The sequence below is a fragment of the Dromaius novaehollandiae genome, chromosome 7 (genome assembly GCF_036370855.1).
Source record: "Dromaius novaehollandiae isolate bDroNov1 chromosome 7, bDroNov1.hap1, whole genome shotgun sequence".
Classification (NCBI taxonomy): domain Eukaryota; kingdom Metazoa; phylum Chordata; class Aves; order Casuariiformes; family Dromaiidae; genus Dromaius; species Dromaius novaehollandiae.
The window spans coordinates 32,809,685-32,831,717 of record NC_088104.1 but is presented as its reverse complement, the minus strand read 5'-3'; the positions used below and the strand labels follow the sequence as shown (position 1 = coordinate 32,831,717).

At 39.4% G+C, this 22,033-nt stretch overlaps 1 protein-coding gene across 3 annotated transcripts in view; it reads left to right on the top strand.

Annotated features, from left to right (window-relative positions):
- The first annotated feature begins 442 nt into the window (after nt 1-442).
- Nucleotides 443-22,033, top strand: part of STAT4 (signal transducer and activator of transcription 4) — a 45,241-nt gene continuing 23,650 nt past the window's right edge. For 2 of the 3 annotated variants that reach the window (XM_064515105.1, XM_064515104.1), the window contains exons 1-5: nt 443-631; nt 3,495-3,623; nt 5,557-5,701; nt 19,523-19,621; nt 20,448-20,540. In XM_064515105.1, the coding sequence (XP_064371175.1) occupies nt 3,496-3,623; nt 5,557-5,701; nt 19,523-19,621; nt 20,448-20,540 (465 nt within the window). In that variant the 5' untranslated portion in view covers nt 443-631; nt 3,495. Of the gene's footprint in view, nt 632-3,494; nt 3,624-4,439; nt 4,545-5,556; nt 5,702-19,522; nt 19,622-20,447; nt 20,541-22,033 lie in introns of those variants that run through there. The other variant, XM_026099838.2, reaches the window with a different exon arrangement.

The following is a 22,033-nucleotide window of genomic DNA, read 5'->3' as shown; positions in this document are numbered from 1 at the left end:
CGGGACAGGCCGGCCCTGGGCGGACAGGAGAGCCGGTGCCGCGCCGGTCCTCGGGCAGCCCTGAGGGTCGCTCTCCGGGCGTCTTCTAACGCAAGGCAGCCCGCTTCTGCCCCGAGCCGTGCCCAGTGACTGTCGGCGTCGCGTGTTTCTCTCACACCCACCCCGGGCGTCTCGTGCCGCCTGAAGCCCGAGCAGAGCCCTCAGCGCTTACCGGCCAGCGGCTCGGCAAGGCGCGGCACACGGCGGCAGCGCAGGGCCGCGCCGCCCCTCTGCGGCGCGAGCCCGGCCGGCGGCCAACGGCCAACGGTCGGCGGTCAACGGCCAACGGTCAGCGACCAACGGCCAGCGGCCAACGGCCAACGATCAGCGGCCAACGGCCGCGGCGGGCGGTGGGGCCGGGCGCGCCCTGCCGCGGCGGGGGGAGGGCCGGGCCGGGCCGCGCCGAGGGGCGGCGGGGCCGGGGGCGAGGCGCACAGGAAGGCGCGGCGCTGCCTTTGACGCACAGGAAAGCCACCAGCGGCGGCGGCAGGGCGGGCGGCGCAGCATAAAGCGCGCGGCGGCGGCAGGCAGGCAGCGAGCGCCGCCTCGGGACACCGCCCGCTGCAGGGGCTCGCCCCGGACCCGCGCACAGGCAAGTCGGGGCGGCGGGCGCGGAGCGGAGCGGAGCGACGGGCCGGGGCGGCGGGAGCGGCGCGGGGGCCGGCGCCCGCGGCCCGGCCTCGCTGCCCGCGGAGCGGCGGCGGGCAGGCGCCGGTGCCGAGGCGGCCCGCGCCTCCCCTCGCAGCGCCCCGGCGGCCGCCGGCACCGAGACGGCAGATGCAGCGCGTGAGGTAGCCGCGCTGTCGGTATTGCCTCGCTACCAGTTAATCTAGAAGTTAATACCGATTTTTTTTTTTTTTACGTCACAAATTCTGCCAGATGCGAGCCAAACGCCACGTACTCTGAGCTCGTTAGCCTTCGGCGCCGGCTCCTGGGGAAAGGAGAACGTGCGCCGGGATGCTCCGTGTTGCACGGGGTGCAGAAACCCCGTTTCGCGCTGCCGTCCCTGCCCTGCGAGCGGTGCTGCGGGGGAGCATCGCCGCGCGTTGCTCACGGGCCTCAGGAGGTTGCGGCCTGAACACAATCTTGCGCTTCTTCGATAAAAACATTAAGCCTTTCTTACCAAGTTTTGTCAGGATATAATAAACACTAGGATTTGCCAAAAATTGCAAACAAAACTCCCACTGAAAATGAATATAGTGATGAATCTTAATTTTTTATGAAAAAAATACTAATACATCATGATTCGATTCCTCAAGAAATAAAGTCTGTGATGGTACCAAATTGTCAGTGTAGCAAAAAAGAGTAAAACAAACGTACCTATATATTACTTTTTCTCAGCAATTTAAAGAAACAAAGGAAATGATAGACAATATTTTCCCCTCTACTTAATAGAAGTAATAGGAAGGAGGGCAATGCCGTGGGGCACGTTCCCACTGACTTTGTCTAGTGTCCTTCATAACACACACACACTCGTCCCACCCAGCCTTTCTAATAAAGGAGAAACTAACACTGGTCGCTTCTACTTTGGCGCGAGTAAGTACTCGGGACTCCACTACATCCTGAGATGCCTCGTCTTTTTAACTTTTTTATTCTGACTCAAGTAAAAGCAAAATGAAAGGACACGGTATTAGCAATGTGATTTATTCTGTACCTCAAAACATTGACATTCTGAAACTGATTCGGAATTGGAAATAGGAAAGTTGTTTATAAAAAGGTTAGCTTTTTATAAAAATGTCAACTTTGATGAAATCTCATCTTTTTTTCAGGAAAGTTTTCCATCAAAACCATTCAAACAGATGTAACATTGACCTATTGCAGCCTTTAATCCATGACTCTGGGTTTTATGCAGTTTGTTAACATGAACAGACATAGTATCGTAATAAAAGAGATGATGACCTTGTTTATGATGGGTTTTGTATAATTTTCCTTTTGTTATTCTGAGGCATACAAAATAGCAAAGTACAGCAGTGTTTACTAAGGATTTCCACAGCATAACAACATAATTTTAAAAAAAGAGTAAACTGGATGAGTTGAGGGCAGGCAGTTTTGGCTGCCCAGCAAGGCGTGGGCATTCTGCGGGTGACCCAACCCAGAGTCCTCTGCCCTGCCCTTTTGTGCTCCATCTTAAAGTGCAGCACAGTTTGTGCTCCTCCAGCACACCCAGCTTTTCTCTGGGAAGAGGGAGGGATGTGCAGTCCCTCTCCCTGCGGCCCAGGATCAGGGTGCAGGCAGAGCACACCCAGGGAGCAGGATGCCAGGGCAGGCCTCACGGCACCCCTCTGTTCCACTCATCCACTAAAGGGGCTAAAGCAGCACATCAGTTACTACTTTTCTACTGTACACACACAGCTGAGCTCTTCTGCTGCTGCTTTGGGCTAACCTTTCCTGCGCTAAAAAATTGCAATGAACCTTGTGTTTTAACAAGTGGAATTAATGGTGATGTGGTGCAAACCTAGAGTGCAGATACCAAAAAAGTAGTGTTCTCCCAAGTGGAGATAAAGTCACTTAGGCTGGAGCCTACTTTGAGAGCATGCTCACCCAAAACAGCCTCTTTAGGCTCCAGAGAGAGACAGATATTCAAAGACAATTCACCCTACCTAAAATATGGAACAACTGAGCTTCTAACTCCAGTATCTCACTAAACAGTCAAAAGTTAATTGGGATAGTTATTTCAGCTAAGAATTTCAGAGCCTATTTTTGGGTGATCCTACTCCTGTTTTTCTTTTATTTTTCATATGGTTTCCCCCTTTCCTGGGTTTTTCTTTTTTTAACGTCAAATCACAGACTTCCATACTAATTTAAAATGGAAAAAATGTACCAGATCAGTAATTTACGTTGCAAAACAAGTAGCACTCTCCAAATAGAGAAGATGTGGGGCTCTAGGAACAGCACAGAAACATACAACATTCAATGGCATTAGGAGAAATTTGAGGGGCATGAATTCACCAATAAGAGCAAATTCTTTGCTTTCTACTCCTATTTCATAAGAATTGTTTTACGTGCTTTTGAGATGTACAATTCTAAACTACTTCTCTTCAAAGAATGCTATGTAAATGAATGATTACTAATCCGCCTACTTTATAAGCATCATGCAGTACCCAAAACATTTGCATTAAGGAAGAAAAATGGCAGAGGTGCCCATTCAGATGTAAAATCTAGAACTTCTTTTAATGGCCTTGCTCTCTTTTCTCCCTCTTTCCTTTAACTCACTAACTTCAGTTTCACCCAAGTAAGGGTTGAAAAGAGAGAAAAAATTTGGAAATGGAAATGAATTTGGAAATTGGAAATGAGAATGGAAATTGGGAAAGAGAAAAGAGAATAAAAAGGAATACTGAAGTGTATAATAAAAAAGAGCTATCATGAAAATAAGAGGTTTATACACTGTGGATTATTAATTCAATGTCAGATATGCAACTTTCACTAGTAAGCATGTTTAACCATTTCTTTTTCAGTATGTCCCAATGGAGTCAAGTTCAACAACTGGAAATAAAGTTTTTGGAGCAGGTAGACCAGTTCTATGATGATAACTTCCCCATGGAAATCCGGCATCTACTAGCACAATGGATAGAAAGCCAAGATTGGTAGGATGGAATTTATTCCCTCTTTTAAGATTTGAGTCATGAACCATTTTTTCCTTGTTTGGCAGATTTTTAGGGTGCTCATTTGTGAACTGTGCAGGCATCTGTATTCTAAGAATAGTATTCCTCTATTTATGGATTAAGCCTGTTGTTGAACTAGTGTTACCCTTGATTTAAATAAAGGATTAGAGAGGGATTCAGAATGTCAGTAAAGCTCCAAAGTTCTTACACTAATTTATTAAATAAAAATTTCCATTGTACATATTTTATATGTTATGGACATCCTTATATTAAGACACAGAACAAAATAAGGACAATTCTTTCTGGCTTCTATTCCTAGTAAATCAACTACCACATACTACATGAAAGACAAGGCAGTGCTTTTGAAGAAAAAAGCTGAATGCAATTGGGTGTGTTTTGTGCATGTGTTGAAATAATGACTTTAAAGAAAAGCAACAAATTTAAAGTTTAATATAATTATGCATATAATCAATGTATAAAAATTCTATTGATGGATTTTCTTAGAGCTCTTTTTTCTGTCCCTTGCAACTTTAAACTTGAGGCTTGTCTGAAGGTGAGGTTTCATTTGAACTTATTCCTAAGCAAAATCCATTAAGATTGGTTTAGCAAAATAATGGAATTATAATTATTTCATGGAAAAAGTAATGTGTCAGTTTTCAATGGAAATGTTATTTGCTTATGTTTGCAGCATAAAATTATTCCTGTTGTCCAAAACTGCAGTTTAAACTGGATGCATAATTTGGGGGAGCAAGCCAGCTATTTGCAGGAGCTATTGTCTAGAAGGTGAATTTATGTACAAATTCGGATTGAATTCATTGGATATGTATCTTAAGAAAATTCAGAACTAAATGCCATAAAAGTCTGTATTAGTAGTACTGGAAAAAGACATCTCAATTTTTCAAGGTAAATCCACAAGATTATTAGAATGCTAGTGCAAAAACCTGCTAAGGAATATAATCTTTCCTAACAATTTATAGTCCAATGTTTATAGGGCTATGGGAACATAGGAGACAGATTAAAATCTCCTCTACTAGATTTAGAAGGCATATCTCAAACAAGCATCTGCCATTTTGGGGGCAAGGAGAGAGTGTGTCCTTAGGACAAGGATGCCACGCAGTCCAAAGGGTATCTTCCTCTATTCTGCTCAGTAATATTATTGCCCTTCATGTAACGAGCTGTTCCATAGACAGCAGAAATAGTCAAGCTGTTTTTTCTAGGTATTTGTGTCCTTTGTCTCCTACCTACCCTTCACTGGTATTCTCAGCATCTTCCTGTATCCCCAAATAGTTTGGCTGGGCAAAGGCTCATCTGGTGCCTGGTGTGAAGATACATATGTGCTGACTGGCCATCTGGCCGTTGCCTCCTGGAGCAAGTTATTACTGCCTTTTCCTCAGTGGAGGCAGTAATTTGGATCCCTCTGCTCTACAAACCTGCCAGTTTCCTATGAAATTTGTAAGAACATTGCATCTCTCAAACTTCAAGCCCACTGTCAACCTTGTCTGAAGTTGGGCAGTGGATCCAGAGATTGTATTTGTGTGACTGACAAAGAGGGAGACAGACTGTATGCGTAAGCCTGATTTCCTCTGGAAAGCTGACTAAAGATATTTAAATGTTCAGTAAAACAGAGACCAGACCTGTGGTTGTCTTCCCACTGAGTGACTCCATGGCCTGTGCTCACAACATCCTCATTCTCGCTATAAAGCTGCATATGTAGGGGAATATAAATAAAAAGGATCACAAAATCAATTCTTTACATAGCTCTAAGTATATGCAAGAAGTAAATATATTTTTAAAGCTTTTGTTTACTACCTTAATTTCTCAGTGGATTAGAATTTTTTGTGCAAATAGTTTGACACTTACTATGACATTTTTGTTTATTAATATACATGTTTCACATTCATTTATTTTTCTATAGGGAGGCTGCATCCAACAATGAAGCGATGGCAACAATCCTTTTACAGAATTTGCTAATACAAGTAGATGAACAGTTAGATCGAGTTTCACAAGAAAAGAATCTTCTCTTGATTCACAACCTGAAAAGAATCAGGAAGCTTCTTCAGGTAGGTTGTTACTTCAGATAACAAATCGTATACGCTTATGGGTTTCTAAACATAATGTCCAACCACTGTTGAATGCAGTTCAGTCCTCTGAAAGTTCAGAGCTATCCTCATCACTATAGACTCTGAGCAGCTATGGGAAGGCCAAACCTTAAACAAGATAACTCAGTTAGTAATTCCACTGCCAGTTACACTTGTGAAACATTATTTCACATTTTTAATGGATATTGCTCAGATATAACAATACTGTGACCTGTTAGCTCGATGTGTGTCTGGGTCTCACTCAGTTCTCAAAAATAAGATTATTTAGTATTTATGGATGTTAATATTTATTACAAATGTAATTACTGTTTTTTCAGACACTTATAGGCATTTAACTATGATTAATTCTGATTATTGCAGGAATAAAAATGCATATTTAGGCCTTGATAAAACAGCAGCCTGAAAAAGGAACCACTGGAAATCAATAACGTTTGCTATTTTATGCTTACCTGGAATTATTTTTTATGAATGGCTTAAAGGATTTTCCGTTAGGCTTTTGCAAAGTGATATTTATTTTGTTTGTCTGAATGTTTCTCTAGTAACTGTTTATTTAAAACAAGAATTCTCAGAGTTCCACTTCATTAGTCATTTACTTCCTGCCATCTGTCTTCTACATAAAACAGATACGCATCTGAGTTTAATGAAAGTTTAGGGGGTTTTCTCTTCTTTGATGGTGTTTTCCATAGGTACTTCAATGCCAGCTATATTGTTTGCAAAATGTTATCTTTATTTTATATATATGTTTTGGTCTGGAAAATCTTAACAAGACATTGTTAATTATTTTGTTCTCTTTATAGTTGTGTATCTTTCTATTCTGAGTCCTTAAGTGTGGCCTCTTAAATATGTGACAATATTTCCATCACTACCATTTTTTCTTCCGGTATTATGCAAGCTGTCTCATGTAACTTGAAACTAAGGTTGCTTTTCATTTCTTTTCTTGTCTGTGTAGCAGCATTATCCATAGGTTCAGTACTGCTCAAACAACAAATGTGGTTAACTGCTTTTGGAGTTAACTACAAGTTGAGCAGAAAGGTTAATCCTATTATTTCTGCGCTCTTTCTCTGGAAAGGAGCTGTATCACCTTAGTACAGTTACTCTCTTTGCAACAGCATGCATATAGAAAGAGTGTTTCAGGACACTGAAGCGAGCAGTTGCATTGCTGTATCACTGGCTTAGAAGATAGTGCATTTACAATTATATCGTCACAATGTGCATATGCCGGGGGATTGGTATATATTTACAAAAAGGCTCTACAAAATTTGAATCTCTCAGTGTTCCTTCTCCTCCTCCCACCTCTATTTTATTTTAAAAATTTCACCAAAATTTAGAGTGGCAACTCTGTATAGCCAAATGTGTAGTCAGTGAAACATGGCCACTGAGACAATAATCAGGCCTTGGGCCATACATGAGTTTACATAATATATTGCCAGTGTGAAAATGGCCAGAATAAAAACCATGTCCCTTAAGTCCTAGCATGCTTGGGGATTATATTAAGTTGTGCTTCTGAAGAGCACAAAATAAATGAGGCATATTCCAGGAAGGGGAGAGAAGGGGAGTTTTAAGTGATTTCTGATTAAGTGTTTTCTCAGATGGCAAGAGTTTGAGTTAAGTTTCTAGAACAAACCAAAATGCAGAGGAGTCTCCTTTACAACTGTACAGCTAGACTACAGTTGCCAGATACTAGTTACAGCAGTGGTAGAGCTGGCACCAGAGCTGATCTTTTCCTTTAGATAAAGTAGCAGTAGAAGTTTCATAAGGGTTTGCCTAACCCGTCATTTCACTTGATTGCTGGCTTTCTGCAAAGAAATGCCATGCAGGTTGTGATGTGCACCAAGCAGTTTTCTGTATCGCTCTGTAGGATTGATTAGTAAGGCTATGATTTAACAAGCTGTTTCAGGCAGAAAGATCTCTGCTCCACTGGACCTCAAAGGTTTATAGGTTTGCAGTCTAAAGCATTATGAATTCCTTGAGAGGACGTTTGTGATGCTGGAATTATACTGCTTATTAAAAAGGGCCTCAGTCTTGAGCTTTGTGGTAAAATGTTTCCAGTTAAGAAAAAAATATAATGTCCCTCCCTATTACTAATAATGTTGGCCTTTCTCCATTCTATCAAGACAGCAAATAACCTATTTTTCGATAAACAGCTACTTGTACAGTTTCAGAATACACATACGAACCAGCAGATACCAAATAGCACTTTCACTATTAGAGCTTTTCCTGATTTCTTACATGACCTTTAATACTATAGCCCACAGTCTATTCTGATTTCTAAAATAACTTCTACAGGCTAGAGCAGGACCAGACTCTTGCAGTGCTGTTTTTTACTATTATTATTTTGGATAGAGCAAATAGCTTGCAGTACGTCTTTTTAAGATTAATCTCTAACACATTTTGGATTTTTATTTAAAATATTACACGTAAAATATTATGTTCCTACTTGTAATTTTTAAAACATAGATGATAATTGCATCTTTAGCCAAAGTAGGGGCTGCATGTTCTTTAGAGCTGTGCATGCAGTCTTCTGAGCTTCAGCAGTTAAAACTGATTCCTTTATTGGTTAGGTAACTATGTCGGGGGAAATGTTATAGTAGTTGTGATGAACTGACATCCTTATCCTTATTATTATCTGTCAGTTATTAATAATGGACTATGAGCTGTACATGGCACAAAGTACTCACTGTTGCTGCTGTAATGTCCTTAAATTTGAGTATGCAAATTATATAATTAGAAAAGTTGTGGCATTTCTTTTCAGATTTCAATTTGAGTATTAGGGCCCTGATTTTTGAATACATCACTCATTGTATTATTGCTGACTGTCTGAGAAGCTTGGCATTGGACATTTGTCTCCATTGCCCGAAGATGGACACATTTGCACATACAAAACTCCTGTAATTTGAGCTAGTTTCTGACAGCTTTATGAAACAAGACCAGAAGAGGTGAGTGGAGTATACAGTATACTTCCGCAGCCCTTTTTGTCCCAACATACCACCTAGAGAAAGGGAGATTGGAAGGGTAAGCTGTAAAATTAAAGAGGTTTTTCACCAACTTTGATGGGGAAAAGACTGGGTTCTTAAGCAGGAGAGGAACCTACATTTGCAAACATCTTTTCATTTCTGATGACTCTGTGAACAGTGTTAGTTTGATTTTCTCTAAAGGTGAGTTACCATTAGCCCACCTTATCTCTGCTTTGCTCTCTAGCTCAATACTTCTTTGAAATTTCACAGTTCACTCCTCTTCCTTCCCCTCTATACCACACACATAGACATACAGACATATAGAGCACACACACGCACACACACAAAGCTGTTCAACCTCAATACATGGTCTGAATGCGATGTTGGTTTACTATTTTGAGCCAAATTATATTACAATATTAAGTAATACTTGTCAAGAAAGGTAGTGCTGGAAATCAGCATTTATCTCCAAGTATGCAGAATAATACCTTGCACTATGGTAGAGGTTCCTAAACACTATGGTAATAACAATAGTAAAATAATTACAAGTACAAAACACACAAAAACCCTACAAAAACAGTCTGTAGTTCTTGACAAAAGATAGAAGGTGGGAATAATGTTTAATTAGTAATACAATTAGATCATTAATGAGGAACTGCTTTAACAGGAGAAGTAATAAACACTTTACAAGTGGCCTGTGCAGCTGTTTTCTAGAGAGCAGACAAATTGTTGGGATCAAGATTCCTGGTGCTGGATTCTCTTAGAGAGAATTTTGTTTACTAGTTACTAGTACCACAGCCAAGCACACTCAGTCTGAAAGGTACCATTGAGACTCAGGTTTATTATCAAACAGAGAATATGGTCTATTCTGAGCTTCACCTGAAATATCTTTATGTAAATGCCTTAGTTACTCCATGGAAATAATGATGGAAGTAGTGGAAGAAGTGACAGCTTGCCTGCCTCATACTTGCGATATGAAACTTTGATCAGTCTTAGGAGTTGTAAAGTGCAAAGAGTAGAACTATTAGCCGAAAGACAGCTCTGCCTAGCACTCTTCTTTTAGGCCACAGGGACCATCGATATGCCTTTAACATTAGAGAAATACCTATGGAACATGACACTTTTGCTTGGAGTGTTGACATTTCCAAAATTATGTTGAGGCAAAAACCAGACATTGACCAGGAAATGTGAAATTTAACTAAGTTATAAGTACTTGAAAAAGCACTAAGCAACTTAGCTAAGCAGCTATGGTTGCTGCTAGTTTGTGTGTCATACTTACAGCTCTCAGTAAGTTGCTTCTCTATCCATTTCTTGCTTTTGCTGAAACATTGCTTCCTGACAGTCATCTGGCATAAATGTATACATTATATTAAAATCTGGATCAGAGTTTTAAGCTGAAATCCTTCATATTTGCTTCTTATATTTTTCTTATTTCTCTAGCCAGCAAATTAAATTTGTTTGTATAGCAGTCATTTTCTGCAGAGTGGCTTTTTGTTACTGTACTCTTCAGTGGGAGCTGTTATGGCACATTTACTTAGCAGGGTTGGATTCCCCTTCCCTCTTGCCGCAGAACTCCCCCTGATGCAGGCTGTGGTCCCGTACAGGCACGAGGGAGAGGAAGCCTTTTGAGGCAGTGCAGGCAACTGTGGTGCCTATGGTTCTTTCTCCTGCTTAAAAACTAGATAGAGAAAAGCAAAGCAGATTATTTGCAAGTACGTGGTTTGTGCTGTTGCTATGACAACAAAATGTAAAAGGCAGGCGTGAAGCCTAGAAGAGCTGCCTATCACTTCTAGGAACCAAATTTTGGATGCAGCAGTCTACAAGACCTTAGCCCACAAACAATTACATCTTAGTTTTTAAGAGGATTTTTTTTTAAGTGTCAGTACCCCTGCCCCGATGTAAGCTTCTCTACAATATGTGAGTAGATTCGGTGCACAAGAAAAGACTGATGAAATACACAGAGACTCATGTAAGAAATAAACTGTCAGTGTTCCTGACTCGCATGCCAAAATCTCTGTTTAGTTAAGAGCAGCAGGGCAGCTGCAGTGCACCTGTGAGAGTCAAGGAAGCAGCAGGCCCTGAGTAGCCTGGGAGTCAGAGATGGGCAGTTTCCCCAGCATCCCACTGCTCCTGCTGCTTTTGGAGTGGTGCTGGGATGTGATTGTGTGTAGGTCTCAGAGTAAACCAGTGATTTTTTCATCTCAGAAGTCCCCATGTCCTTGCTTTTTCCCTCCAGAGCTGGAAATGTGGAGCGCTCGGCAGGTACCTGCCAGCTCAGATGTAGTGCCGTGCGATGCAGCCCTGCTGTCTGAGCCATATTTGAGCTATATATTTGAGCTGCCTGGAGCTCAAGAGCCACAGATTGGCTGTGCTGTGTGCTACAATGGGTATGTGACAATTACATGAGGAAAAAGCAGAAATTCCCTGACTCCTCCTACTCACGACTGAAGCTAATATATATACTCTACTTTCAAGCAATCCCCTCTCATTAATGACAACATGATGTGTCACATCATTGTTTACAATATTCAGGGGAAAATTGATTTCTTGAATATTTCTTCATAAAAGTGAAATGACAGCTCTCAGGAACACAAAGAAGAGCTACTCTGCTCATTTACCATTGAAGCCTGAGTTAACAAGTACTTTGCATACTTTGGGGGATTTTTTTTTGCTGTAAATGATGCTTATTCGTGATATTCAGTTAATACTAATGGCAGATTCTCAGGTATTGGTGAAAATCACCCACTCACCAACCCTGTGAGGGCCTCAGATGAGAAGAGGGCAGGCAGTGGGCATTCTGCCTGAAGAGCACGTTTGTCTGCACACCGTGCACATCTGGGGAAGCTCTTACAAAAGAGGATCACAGGATTTGCTGATATATATCCACCAATTACATCAAAATGGACTTTTGGAAGGTCTATGTTTATATTGTGGAGTTGTGAATTAGTTCTTTGATTATACCTCTTCCTTCTGCACCACCCTGCTTTTGCTACAGTATGATCTGGAATAGCATCTTAAAGTATCCTCTGCCATCTTAATTGATACAAATTAACATTATGGTACTTCTTTCCACACAGCCCTGGTTCTAAGCAGTACAAACAAATAGCATCTGACTTTACATGATGTTACTCACAAAGGTAACCCAGCAGTGTTCTCCTGGTTGTGTTTCAGTTTCTCAGTTATACTGCACAGCCTGTTTCCATCAGTAATGAGAACTGAACATCTTTATGCTTCTCCAGATAGAACTAAAATGAACATATAAAGGTTTTTATTTTGTTTCAGGACTGTTTATGCAAGTCACTGTATCGGAAATGAAAAGCATGAGGGGTATTTCCAAACATTATTTATTTCAATGCATCAAAGAAAATTGACAAAATATTGTCAGATCTGAAAGAGGATATTCCAGGTGGTACTTAACAAATATTTCTAATAAGCACTGTACTGAGAAACAGTTGCAAAGAATGGAAACATAGCCACTGAAGTTTAAGTTGCAGTTTCCTGTTAAACAACAGGGTGAGAATGGAACAAAATAGAGAAACAATTTTAATACACAAGAGAAGTACCATTTAAAAATGTTATTTACGTATATGTAGTGCTCATGTAACCTACCACATCAACAAAGCAACAAATTACATTAGCAAATGTGTTTCTAACTGATATGATCTGCTGTCTAATACAATTCAAACTGAATTTTCATATTATTGTCTTGCCCCCAGTAAGTTTTCTAGATCAACCACTGAGACTGTTTACTAAAGATTTTGGCCTACGAAGGGGAAACTGGGGACAGGAGACTGTATTCTAAAGCAGCTAACCAATCTGCTATTAGTGATTTCAGATTAACTACTGAACATTAGCTAATAAGGATTAAAAAAAAGATTCTAATACAAGGCTGAAAGAAGGTTACTTATTAGAATTAAAACTGAGCTCCCAATTATTATTTAAAGAATTCGACCCTAACAATTTATATACATTTTTGTTTGTTTTTGTAGAACAGATGTGAATTAGCTTGCAAACAGAAGCAAAAAGACCCAAGCAAACAACCTCTTGTGGCCTTTGCGCATTCTTTAGTATTAAGGGCCCAGCTGTGAACAAATATCTGCCAGAGAAATTAGTTAATAATGCTCTGGACTTTGTGTCCCTAAGATGGAGAAAGAAGATCAGTCCTCCTTCACCTATGCCCTTTTCTTTGCCCTCTTTTGTAAGGGACATAGCATTTTTATTTATTTTGAAATAAATCTCATTTAAATAAGAAGCATCACTACATTATTCATCCCTTGTGGCAGCACAGTTCTACTGTCAGATGATGAGATCTACAGCCATATATTTTCTGTAGATACATCTCACCCTACATGCTGAGAAAACTACTGTTCCTGTAAACCATTCCTTGTCGCTTTGTAGTGTCTGTTGGGAGGTACTTGGTGGAGTTTGGGGGCAAACTGGGGGATGGAAAATAAGATCTCTGTCTTCACAGCTTTTTTCAGCGTGCTCTTACAGTTTTGCCTATTGGTTGCATATGCCCTGAAGAATTTTATGATGTTTTGAAAATTATGCATTATACTTTGTGAGAAAAGCAGAAATGCATCATTGCATACCTGTGTTTTAGGACTTCTCAATATCATATGAGTTGTCTGAAAGAATAAAGTTGCCTTTAGAGTTCTCTTATGTATTTTGAGAGGGGGGAGGGGAGATCTAAAAATAAAAGTCTAAGAGGAAAAGTGCAAATAGATAGTGTCACAGGTACTTCCTCTTAAAGACCTAGATAAAATAGAGCCACGCTTTTATTAGAATAAGACTTTTAGTAAGAATACTACCTGTTTAAATACAAGCTTTTAAAAACTCCCAAGCATTTTACAAAGAAAGAATCAGTCCTTGTGATGCATCTGAGAGAGAGGTGTTCTAGTATTGACTTCATTATATTTTCTGTCTGGATACATAAATAGAGGTAGAAAATAAATCAAGGCAAAATGCTGTTTGTCACAGTTGAAGGTGAAGTGAAAAAGAGAAATAAGTGTGTGGTTATGTCTTCCCCCACACACATTTTTTTGAGTTACACAAATATGAAAAGTTTTTTTCTTAAAAAAATAAAATGAAAGAGATTTTTTTCTCCTTGTTTTGCATTACATGAAAGATGACATATCTGCTTATCTAGAAAGATGCTCAGAGCCAGACTTAGTAAAATAAGGATATCACAAGTGAGCAATGAGGAAGGAAATGTATTTTCACTTGACTTCCTAACCCTGTTTCCTGTCTCTCTGTGTCCTACCTCCCTTCCATCAGCTCCTTTTAAATATTCTTTTAATTTCAACAAATACATCAAGTCATCTTAGTTAGCAGTTCCATGCCTCCAATTAAGATCTTGTTGTATATGCTTTAAAACCAGTAAGTAGTGATTTTCTAGTAGAACCAAGGAAAACCAGAGCTAGTGTTTTTGATACCTTAAAATAAAAAAAAAAAAAAAAAAAAAAGAAGAAGAAAAAAAGCAGGGAAAAGCAACCAAATTTTAAAGTACTAAAACCTACTCAAACAGGTACTTTTCAGGTCACCTTGAAAACCAGAGGAGATAATCAGGTTAAACTCAGACTGACCTTCGAAAGGCTGTACAGCACATCCTTGTGCATTAGAAGTAGAAAACAACAGTCTAAATACCTAATCCCCTACTTCAATCACTGAAGACAGAATCAGGATGCTCAAGCAGTGCATATAGAAGTATTCGTCTATAGATGTGCATGGTATAGAGAGATTTTTGACACATGAAAAGAAAGCTGGCCAGTATTACTGTGATTGGGAGTGATCCACTTTGTGATGGAGACACCCACAGAAAAGTCTGTTACATTTTTGAGCATTTAAAAAAAAGAGAGAGGGAGGGAGAATCTCTCTGGTCTAGATTTCTTAGGTCTTCTCAGGGAAAGCAGTAAATATCAGATATTAAAACTGCCATTTGTTAGGTATCTTTTTTAAAAAATGCATATCTTTTAAAGGTTTGTAATATGTATTTTAAAATTTCTCCATTATATAATGACTTACACATCAGTCTTGAACTTCCCCAGGCACTGTTTCATTTTTCTAAAAATATCCTGAATAGTTCAAGCTGTTTTAAAATTTGACTAACAGCATCTAAACTCTGCATGCTATGAGTTGTTTTTTGCATTAATGCCTTTTTGGTTTTCGTCATTATAGGATTACTTCAGATGTCTCCAAAGTAGAGCCAGTGCATTCTGGGGTGCGGCAGGAGGCTTTAGTCCCTAGTACGTCATCAGCGTTCAGGGAAATTTTTACCTCTTCAGAATGAACTTTTCTTTTCCCCCATCTAAATTTGTCATCATGATGCTGATAGTTATTGGGAAGAAGCAAGTCCAAATAATATCATTTGTTGTTTATTGTAAATCACTATATGAAAGACCTCACTGATTAGAAAATGGAAGAAAGGAGAAAGAAAATTTGTAAGAACAACAGAACTACAGTAAAATTAGCAGATAACAGTAACATTTCCATTTGAAACTTCAGATGAAAAGTGTGATGAAAGATGAAAAGATTCCCAATTTCTCTTCTTTGTTGGTATTTAGGAAAAGATGACTGTAAGTTTTCTCTGTAAATATATATGTATTTAAGCTTAATACAAGCTTGCATAACTATGGAATCCATGTTCTGCCTCCTTTGCTGGCTGTCAGGGCTTATGTCACATTTTAGGCTAGGATTCCCATAGCTCAAGCTTTTTTTGGTTAAATTTTCTTATTTTCCATCTTCTGTGACTTTTTCAATATTGGCAAATCATTTTCTGTTTGTCATTTAGAAGCCAAGTTCAGCTTAAGCAAATTCTGCCCTGAACCAAAGACAAAATTGAAGTACAGACCAGCAAGAGGTTGCAGTAAATTGATAAGAAGGGAATACTGACTGGAACATTTTGAAGTGTAATTATCTTTGAGAAGCATAAAATGAGGGGAGAAAAAAGAATCTGTTTTTACTATTATTTTGACAGTGAGTTAAACACATGAGTTTTGTTATTGTTACTTTTAAGACAATATTTAATAAGTTACAACCTTTAGCTAGTATTAGCGCAAAAGAGGCTATTGATACAGTATATATCGTACAAGTATAGGAGTTCTGGGACAGGGAGCTAAAGACTGAGAGAAGAGAATCTCCATTCTGCTTAGGGCACACAGCTCAGTTCGGTGCCAGCTGTCCAGAGCTCAAAATGTGTTTGCAGTTTGTATATCAGAAACGCAATGCTCATTCCTGGCCTTTGATCACAAACTTTTGTATTGCAGAGCGACAGCATTTGCAAAGCGTTATTCCAGCTTTCCTTTTAGAGGAGCAACCACCCTGAGCTCTGGTGTTGCATGAAGGCAGGTGACAATTCTCTGCCTCCTGCTCGCTTTCTGCTGGAATGGCAAACTGGATCAGATGGCATCAGAAGAGCACCAGACAGGCACAGCTCAGGGAATCACTACAGATACAGCTTATTAACAGGACTTTATGAGTTGAGAAGAAAAAAATAATAATTTTCACTTCATCTCTTGGGTCAGACATTTTTCCCTTGATGAAACAGAGAGAGAAAAGGTTTTTAAAAGTTTTGCATATGAATGGTATCTAGAAATGCTAGGAAAGTCCCTAATGCCTGGCATTTGTTGTGGGGTATTTTAAGTCATCCCATGGTCACAAGATTTTTTGAAATGCCTTTTCTATGTAAATATGTTTTCCAGCTCCAAGAGAGGATTTTCAATTCTTGTTGATGTTTTTAAACAGCATTTGTTTGAACTCTTTCTATCAAAGGACAATGATGAAAGACAGCTATCAATCCTTAGGGGCTCTGTAAGGTGATTGGTTTTGTTTTTTTGTTTTGGTTTGGTTTGGTTTTGGTTGGATTGCAATTTCAATAGTGGTTCCTCCAGCCTGCCTTGATTTTTCCTCTTTCCCTCCTTAGGCTCAAGGCTGAATCCTAAAAGAGCCTCAGAGGCGTAGCCCAAAGTGATAAAAGCAACAGTTTTGTCACTGTGGTTTGTAATCCCAAATTGCAACCCCTGCCTTCAGACTTGTGCATCCAGAAGTTCCTTGTAAACACAAGGACCTACCTGGTTGCAGGATTGCATCTTTGTATTTAAAGCACTTCCTCGGAGCTTCCACTCAGTTCAAATACTGGTCAAATTCTGCTGGGCAGGGGTAAGCCCAGACTAAACACTTCTCAAGCTTTGTAACTTCAGATAGCCTGTGGAGGTACCCTCACAGACTATGCATCTCCAGACAAAAGCTGTATATGGAAGGTGATACTCTGTTCTACCAGCAAAAAAATAACAGCGACAAATAGAAAGCAACAGATATTAACACCTAAATTAATACACGTGTCAGTGAATTTATACCAATCATAGATTTCTCACCACAGCTTTTATCCCAAGGATTTTGAAAAAAGGACTGGTTTCCCTCTAATCACAGTGCAAACCGATGAGATGGTTAACAATCTAGCCTAGTGTAGCTGATACAAGGCAGGCCTGTTCTGCCCTTTCCCAGACAAACACTCCCGAGTTGTGCTAGTTCTTAACAACCACCTCATCCTCTGCTGAGCAATTTCAGTCCAGTGAGGGGCAGAAAACCAATTTAGAAAAAAGGTGAGTAATTTGCATCTCAGTTAGCAATCTGAGTTGGTTCACTAAAGAGTTGGATTGACACCAGACCAGCATGAGATGGGTTGGCACTCCTCAGCTAGGAGCAGGCCAGGGGAGGGCATGACTATCCTTTTCAGCAGTCAGTTTGCTCCAGCTGTTCCTGCTGAAGCTGCTTTCCTCATGAAGCTCCGCTCCACTGTTAATCTTTTGCAGGAAGATGGTATGCTCTGTAAAGGAGACTACTGATACATCCTGGCCCTGAAGTTCAGTGGTGCTGAAGGACATATCCAGCAAGAACATACTTACTAATCTTATAACCAAGAGCATCAGACCCTGGAAGGGAGAATGGAGTAATGGCAGAGCTTTGCCGTTTGCTAGCCACCATGCTGCCCAGCACAGCTGAGTGGGGGGGAAAATAGAGTTGTCATTTGATGCAGAAATCAGCAGCGTGTCCATAATGTTGAGTCCCACTTCTGCTGCTCTGCACGGAGTTGGCAAGGAGGGAATTCTGTTTGAGACGGTAGAATTTCATCTGAGATATAGTGGTTCCTGGGGTGGTGTTAGTCACCACTGCTTTGTTCAGAGATACTCCTAATCACAGTTTAGCCTTTAACTCTGATTCCTTAGTGAAATTTTTACAGATGACTGCTGAAGTGAAGCATCATCCTAAACAGCTTTTAAGGAGGTCTAAGGAGGCACAGCACTACGACTAGTCTGGGTGTGCACTGATTGCAGTGTGGGGCACGTACCTTATTTATCCTCCTGAGAAAACTTCAGAAGCCCTAAAGAAGTTAGAAAGCTTAGTTTCATTGCTGACAATGCCATGACAGTCAAAGCTTCTCTAGAAAGGAACATCTCATACATCAATTACCTAGCTGCAGGGAGTCCTATGTCTTTCACCTTAGTGTCTATGTGGAAACAGAACATTACCAACAGCATGGTATTTAATACTGAGCAGTTAGAACCTAGTCGGTGTGATTAAAACTATCTTTTTTAATGTAATATTCTTCTATCTTGTAATTGAAGTCAAAACATATGCTGAAAAAATATTTAAAATTACTTAGATTTCATGCAAAAGCACACGGATTTTTTTTATCTATCTAGTAAAAATTACTACGAATACAGGTATGCCGTCATAGTAAGAAGTGAACATAAATGGAGTGTGCTCATGTTTCTATAAGATGTGTTTGCACCCTTGCTTTCTGATAGAGCAACAGTGTAAGATATCAAAGGAAAACACAGCATTGGTCTAAGTATGTATAAACTTAATCATGCCAGGTTCAGAAAAAGTAAAAATAAGTAAAGTTCTAAATAGTAACAAAATAAGATGAGAATAAAAAGTAATCAGAAAGATGGGGAAAAAGAGTAAATCCAAAAGAGAAAACTGTGCAGGAAAAGAAGTGACCTGGATTAATTCTAATGAATGGCTGAAAAATAGGAGGATATACGAACACTGATGTCTGGATGAATGATGAGTGAATACTGAATTAAAGGCATGAAAGATTTTGAGAAACACCAAACAAGTAACATCAGCATGAAAGATGCTGCTTCAGAGTACTCAAGCTTTCTAGTTTGATAAAGACAGCACAAACTAAAATTTGTTCAACCTGTGCCCATTTCTCACGCACTCATCCACAATTCCATTCCTTATTCATAGTGCTGTGGAAAAAAAAAAGAAAATTTAGGTTTTCTGGCTTGGGATGAGACCTTCTTCTTCCTTCATCTTAGGCACATTATTTGTTGAAGGAGAAAAATTACTTCATAGACTAAATTTAATTCTTCTGCTTTATGCTGAGGAGACTTTTTTTAACTGCATCATTGCTGTATCAATAGGCTCACAGTTTTTTTAGCAGAAGTGCTACATACTAACAGTAAAATCCTATTGAAAATGGAAAACATGATAAAACCGCAATAGAATAGGCTGACAGGAAAACCCTTCCAGAACAGCTGTGTTAGCAATGGAACAATTTGATCTTCAAATGATGTTCATCTCAAAGTTATATCTCTATAATCTTCATAGAACATTGTTAAGAAAATTTTGAAACAATGGCACTAACCAGTGCTGCACTGCCAAGCTGAGCCAGCACTAGCAAAGGTCGAGAACATTAGGGGAATCTTTTTCACCCACACAAAGCTGTAACTTGTAGACAGTGAAATCATACCGTTTGTGATTTCCAGAGGGACACCCTTTATTCTTAATTCTTCACAGTGGTATTTACTTGTGCTTTCAGGGGAAATATCATGGTAATCCCATGCATATAGCAGTGATTATCTCAAACTGTTTAAGAGAAGAAAGAAGAATATTAGCAGCAGCTAGCATGCCTGTACAGGTAATGAATTACATTTCATTAATCTGCTTCCTGTTTAATCTGCTCACATGCTTTTAGGACTGAATCCTCTGCTGTCATCATGTATCCCACGAGAGTGATTTGTGTGCACTAGGGCTAGAAGGCCAAACTCATGCGTACACTTCATTAATGGCTCTAGTACTGCAAACACTGATATAAGTGACTTCTATGTCACAGTTTATCTTCAGAGACTTTAATCTGTGGAAAGGCTTTAGAGAAATTACTCTTTCAAAGCAGATGTGTATGTTTTAAATTATGAAATGCACTAATTATTCATATTAATTATGCAATGCAAAAGACATTCCATTCTATATGTTACAAAGGCATTGATAGTTTTTATGTTGTTTGAAGAAAGAAACTTTAAAATTACTTATAAAACCTATTTTGAGGAAATTGTTATATGGGTAAAACCCAGATAGAATTTTTTTTGAGTCAGCTGCATATACAATAGTATTCTATTAATCTCTTGTGGTTGTAATACATATTCTGACATGAGTATTGTGATCTTTTTTAGAAATCTCATATTTTATGTTTCAGTTTCTGTAATTTACTAGATTTTTAATGTTTGTACATATCCATATCCTTTCACCTTCTTGATAAGTTAAAAAAGCATGTTTTCCAAGTCTGTGGAGCTACACAGATTTAGCTGTCTATCTGATCTCCAGCCAGCCGAAGACCTGGTTCTAAATTCCATCTCTATGCTAGAACTTGCAGTACAGTTATGTGTTTGAAATATTTTAGGTGTAGAGGAAGTAGCATTGCTTATTTTAAGCACTCATCCACTTATTATTTGTTCGATGTGTTCCAGGGGCCGTTGGAAAAGTCTTTGCAGAATTCTGTTGTTTCAGAAAGACAAAGAAACGTAGAACACAAAGTGTCAGCCATTAAAAACAGTGCTCAGGTATTTTGTTGTCCTGTTTTTTTGTTTACACAGCCATGATTTTCATACATACATCCTTTAACTCTCTTTAAGCCAGATAGCACAAATACTTGCACTAATGTGCCACTCCAGCCATTTCATTATTCTAAAGAATCTCAGCATAGGCCAACTACTCAGGACGTGCCTGGAATCTCAGGCAGGTTTTCACAGCTTCTCTGGATTCAGCTTTAAAATAGCTAGCTCTTGCACTATCACACTCATCCTTAAGCGAGTTGCAGTCAGAGCACTACATGCGGTAAGAACAGATCTACTGTCTGTAAAAAGATGTGAGGTTCAGTAAATGTATTTCTGCAATTTCATCCCATTTATTTGGGACAGAAGTAGGCAACCTTCCTGACCTCTGAGTCACATACTGAGATTTTTGTAAAATTGAAGGCTACATGACATAATTACATGTTTTGGAAACCTGAGGGAAGAACACTGGGCACTGATGATAACAATTCTCCAGGAGTTGTCATACCATTGTAGGGTAGAATTGGACTGAGCCAACCATGTAACTATATCCCATAGAGACTTGGAAATTTCCATCACAGAATACTTGCAAGTTCATTTCAATCCAGGGTAAAGATTGAGATTACCTACAGCCTTTTTGCCATTACTACCCTACTTTCAGCTATGTTGCAGTCTCAGTGTGGAAGCTGTATTGAAATTATTTGTATATACCATTCAAGAACAATAGTGTTGGTATACTGGAAAGAGGTCCCAGTTGCTTTCTCTCATAAGCGTCTCCTTGAATGGGGAAGTAGGGCAGAGAAATTAAACCCCTAAAAGGGTAAAGCTAGCTTTAGGAGAATGTGGTACTAGATCTCTGTTGATTTAGAGTTATAAGATAAGAGTTGCAGAGCAAAAGCAGCCAAAGCTGAAGCCCAGTAGCCTACCACACCGCTCTTTCAGCTGTGTGTCTAGCAAGCATGAACTCCTTTCTACAAATTTTCATATAAAACCTGTTCATGGGCCTCTATATGGGGAAGTGCAGCCATCCCTGAAAGACCAGTGAAAATGAGAATAATTTCTAGATAGAAGGTTTTTTTAGTAGGTAATTAAGTTGAACACAGAAATCAGCCAGCTCCTTGTATATGCAGTTTCATACCTTACATATGTAATTCCAAAGTTTAGTCTCTAAAATGAAAAGGAAAACAAATCATTAACTCTGTGTGTCCTACTTTATTTAGGAAATGAGTTTTTATACTTTTCCCAAATGCTTGGTTTGCATATCTCAGGGAACTAAAAAGGATTGTTAAGGATATCCTAAAAAGGATAAGCTGTTGGCAGAATCAAGGCTTCCTATTAATGACATAGAAACAGACTCCAGAAGTAAGCCAAGATATTTTCTAGTGTATTTTCCTTCATTTGATACGTCTTTTTTAAGTATCTTTGTAAATTGTATGATTGCTAGAAAATACCTTCTAGACTTTTTGTAGTAAGCATGAAAACAAAACTTTGCAAAAAGCCAA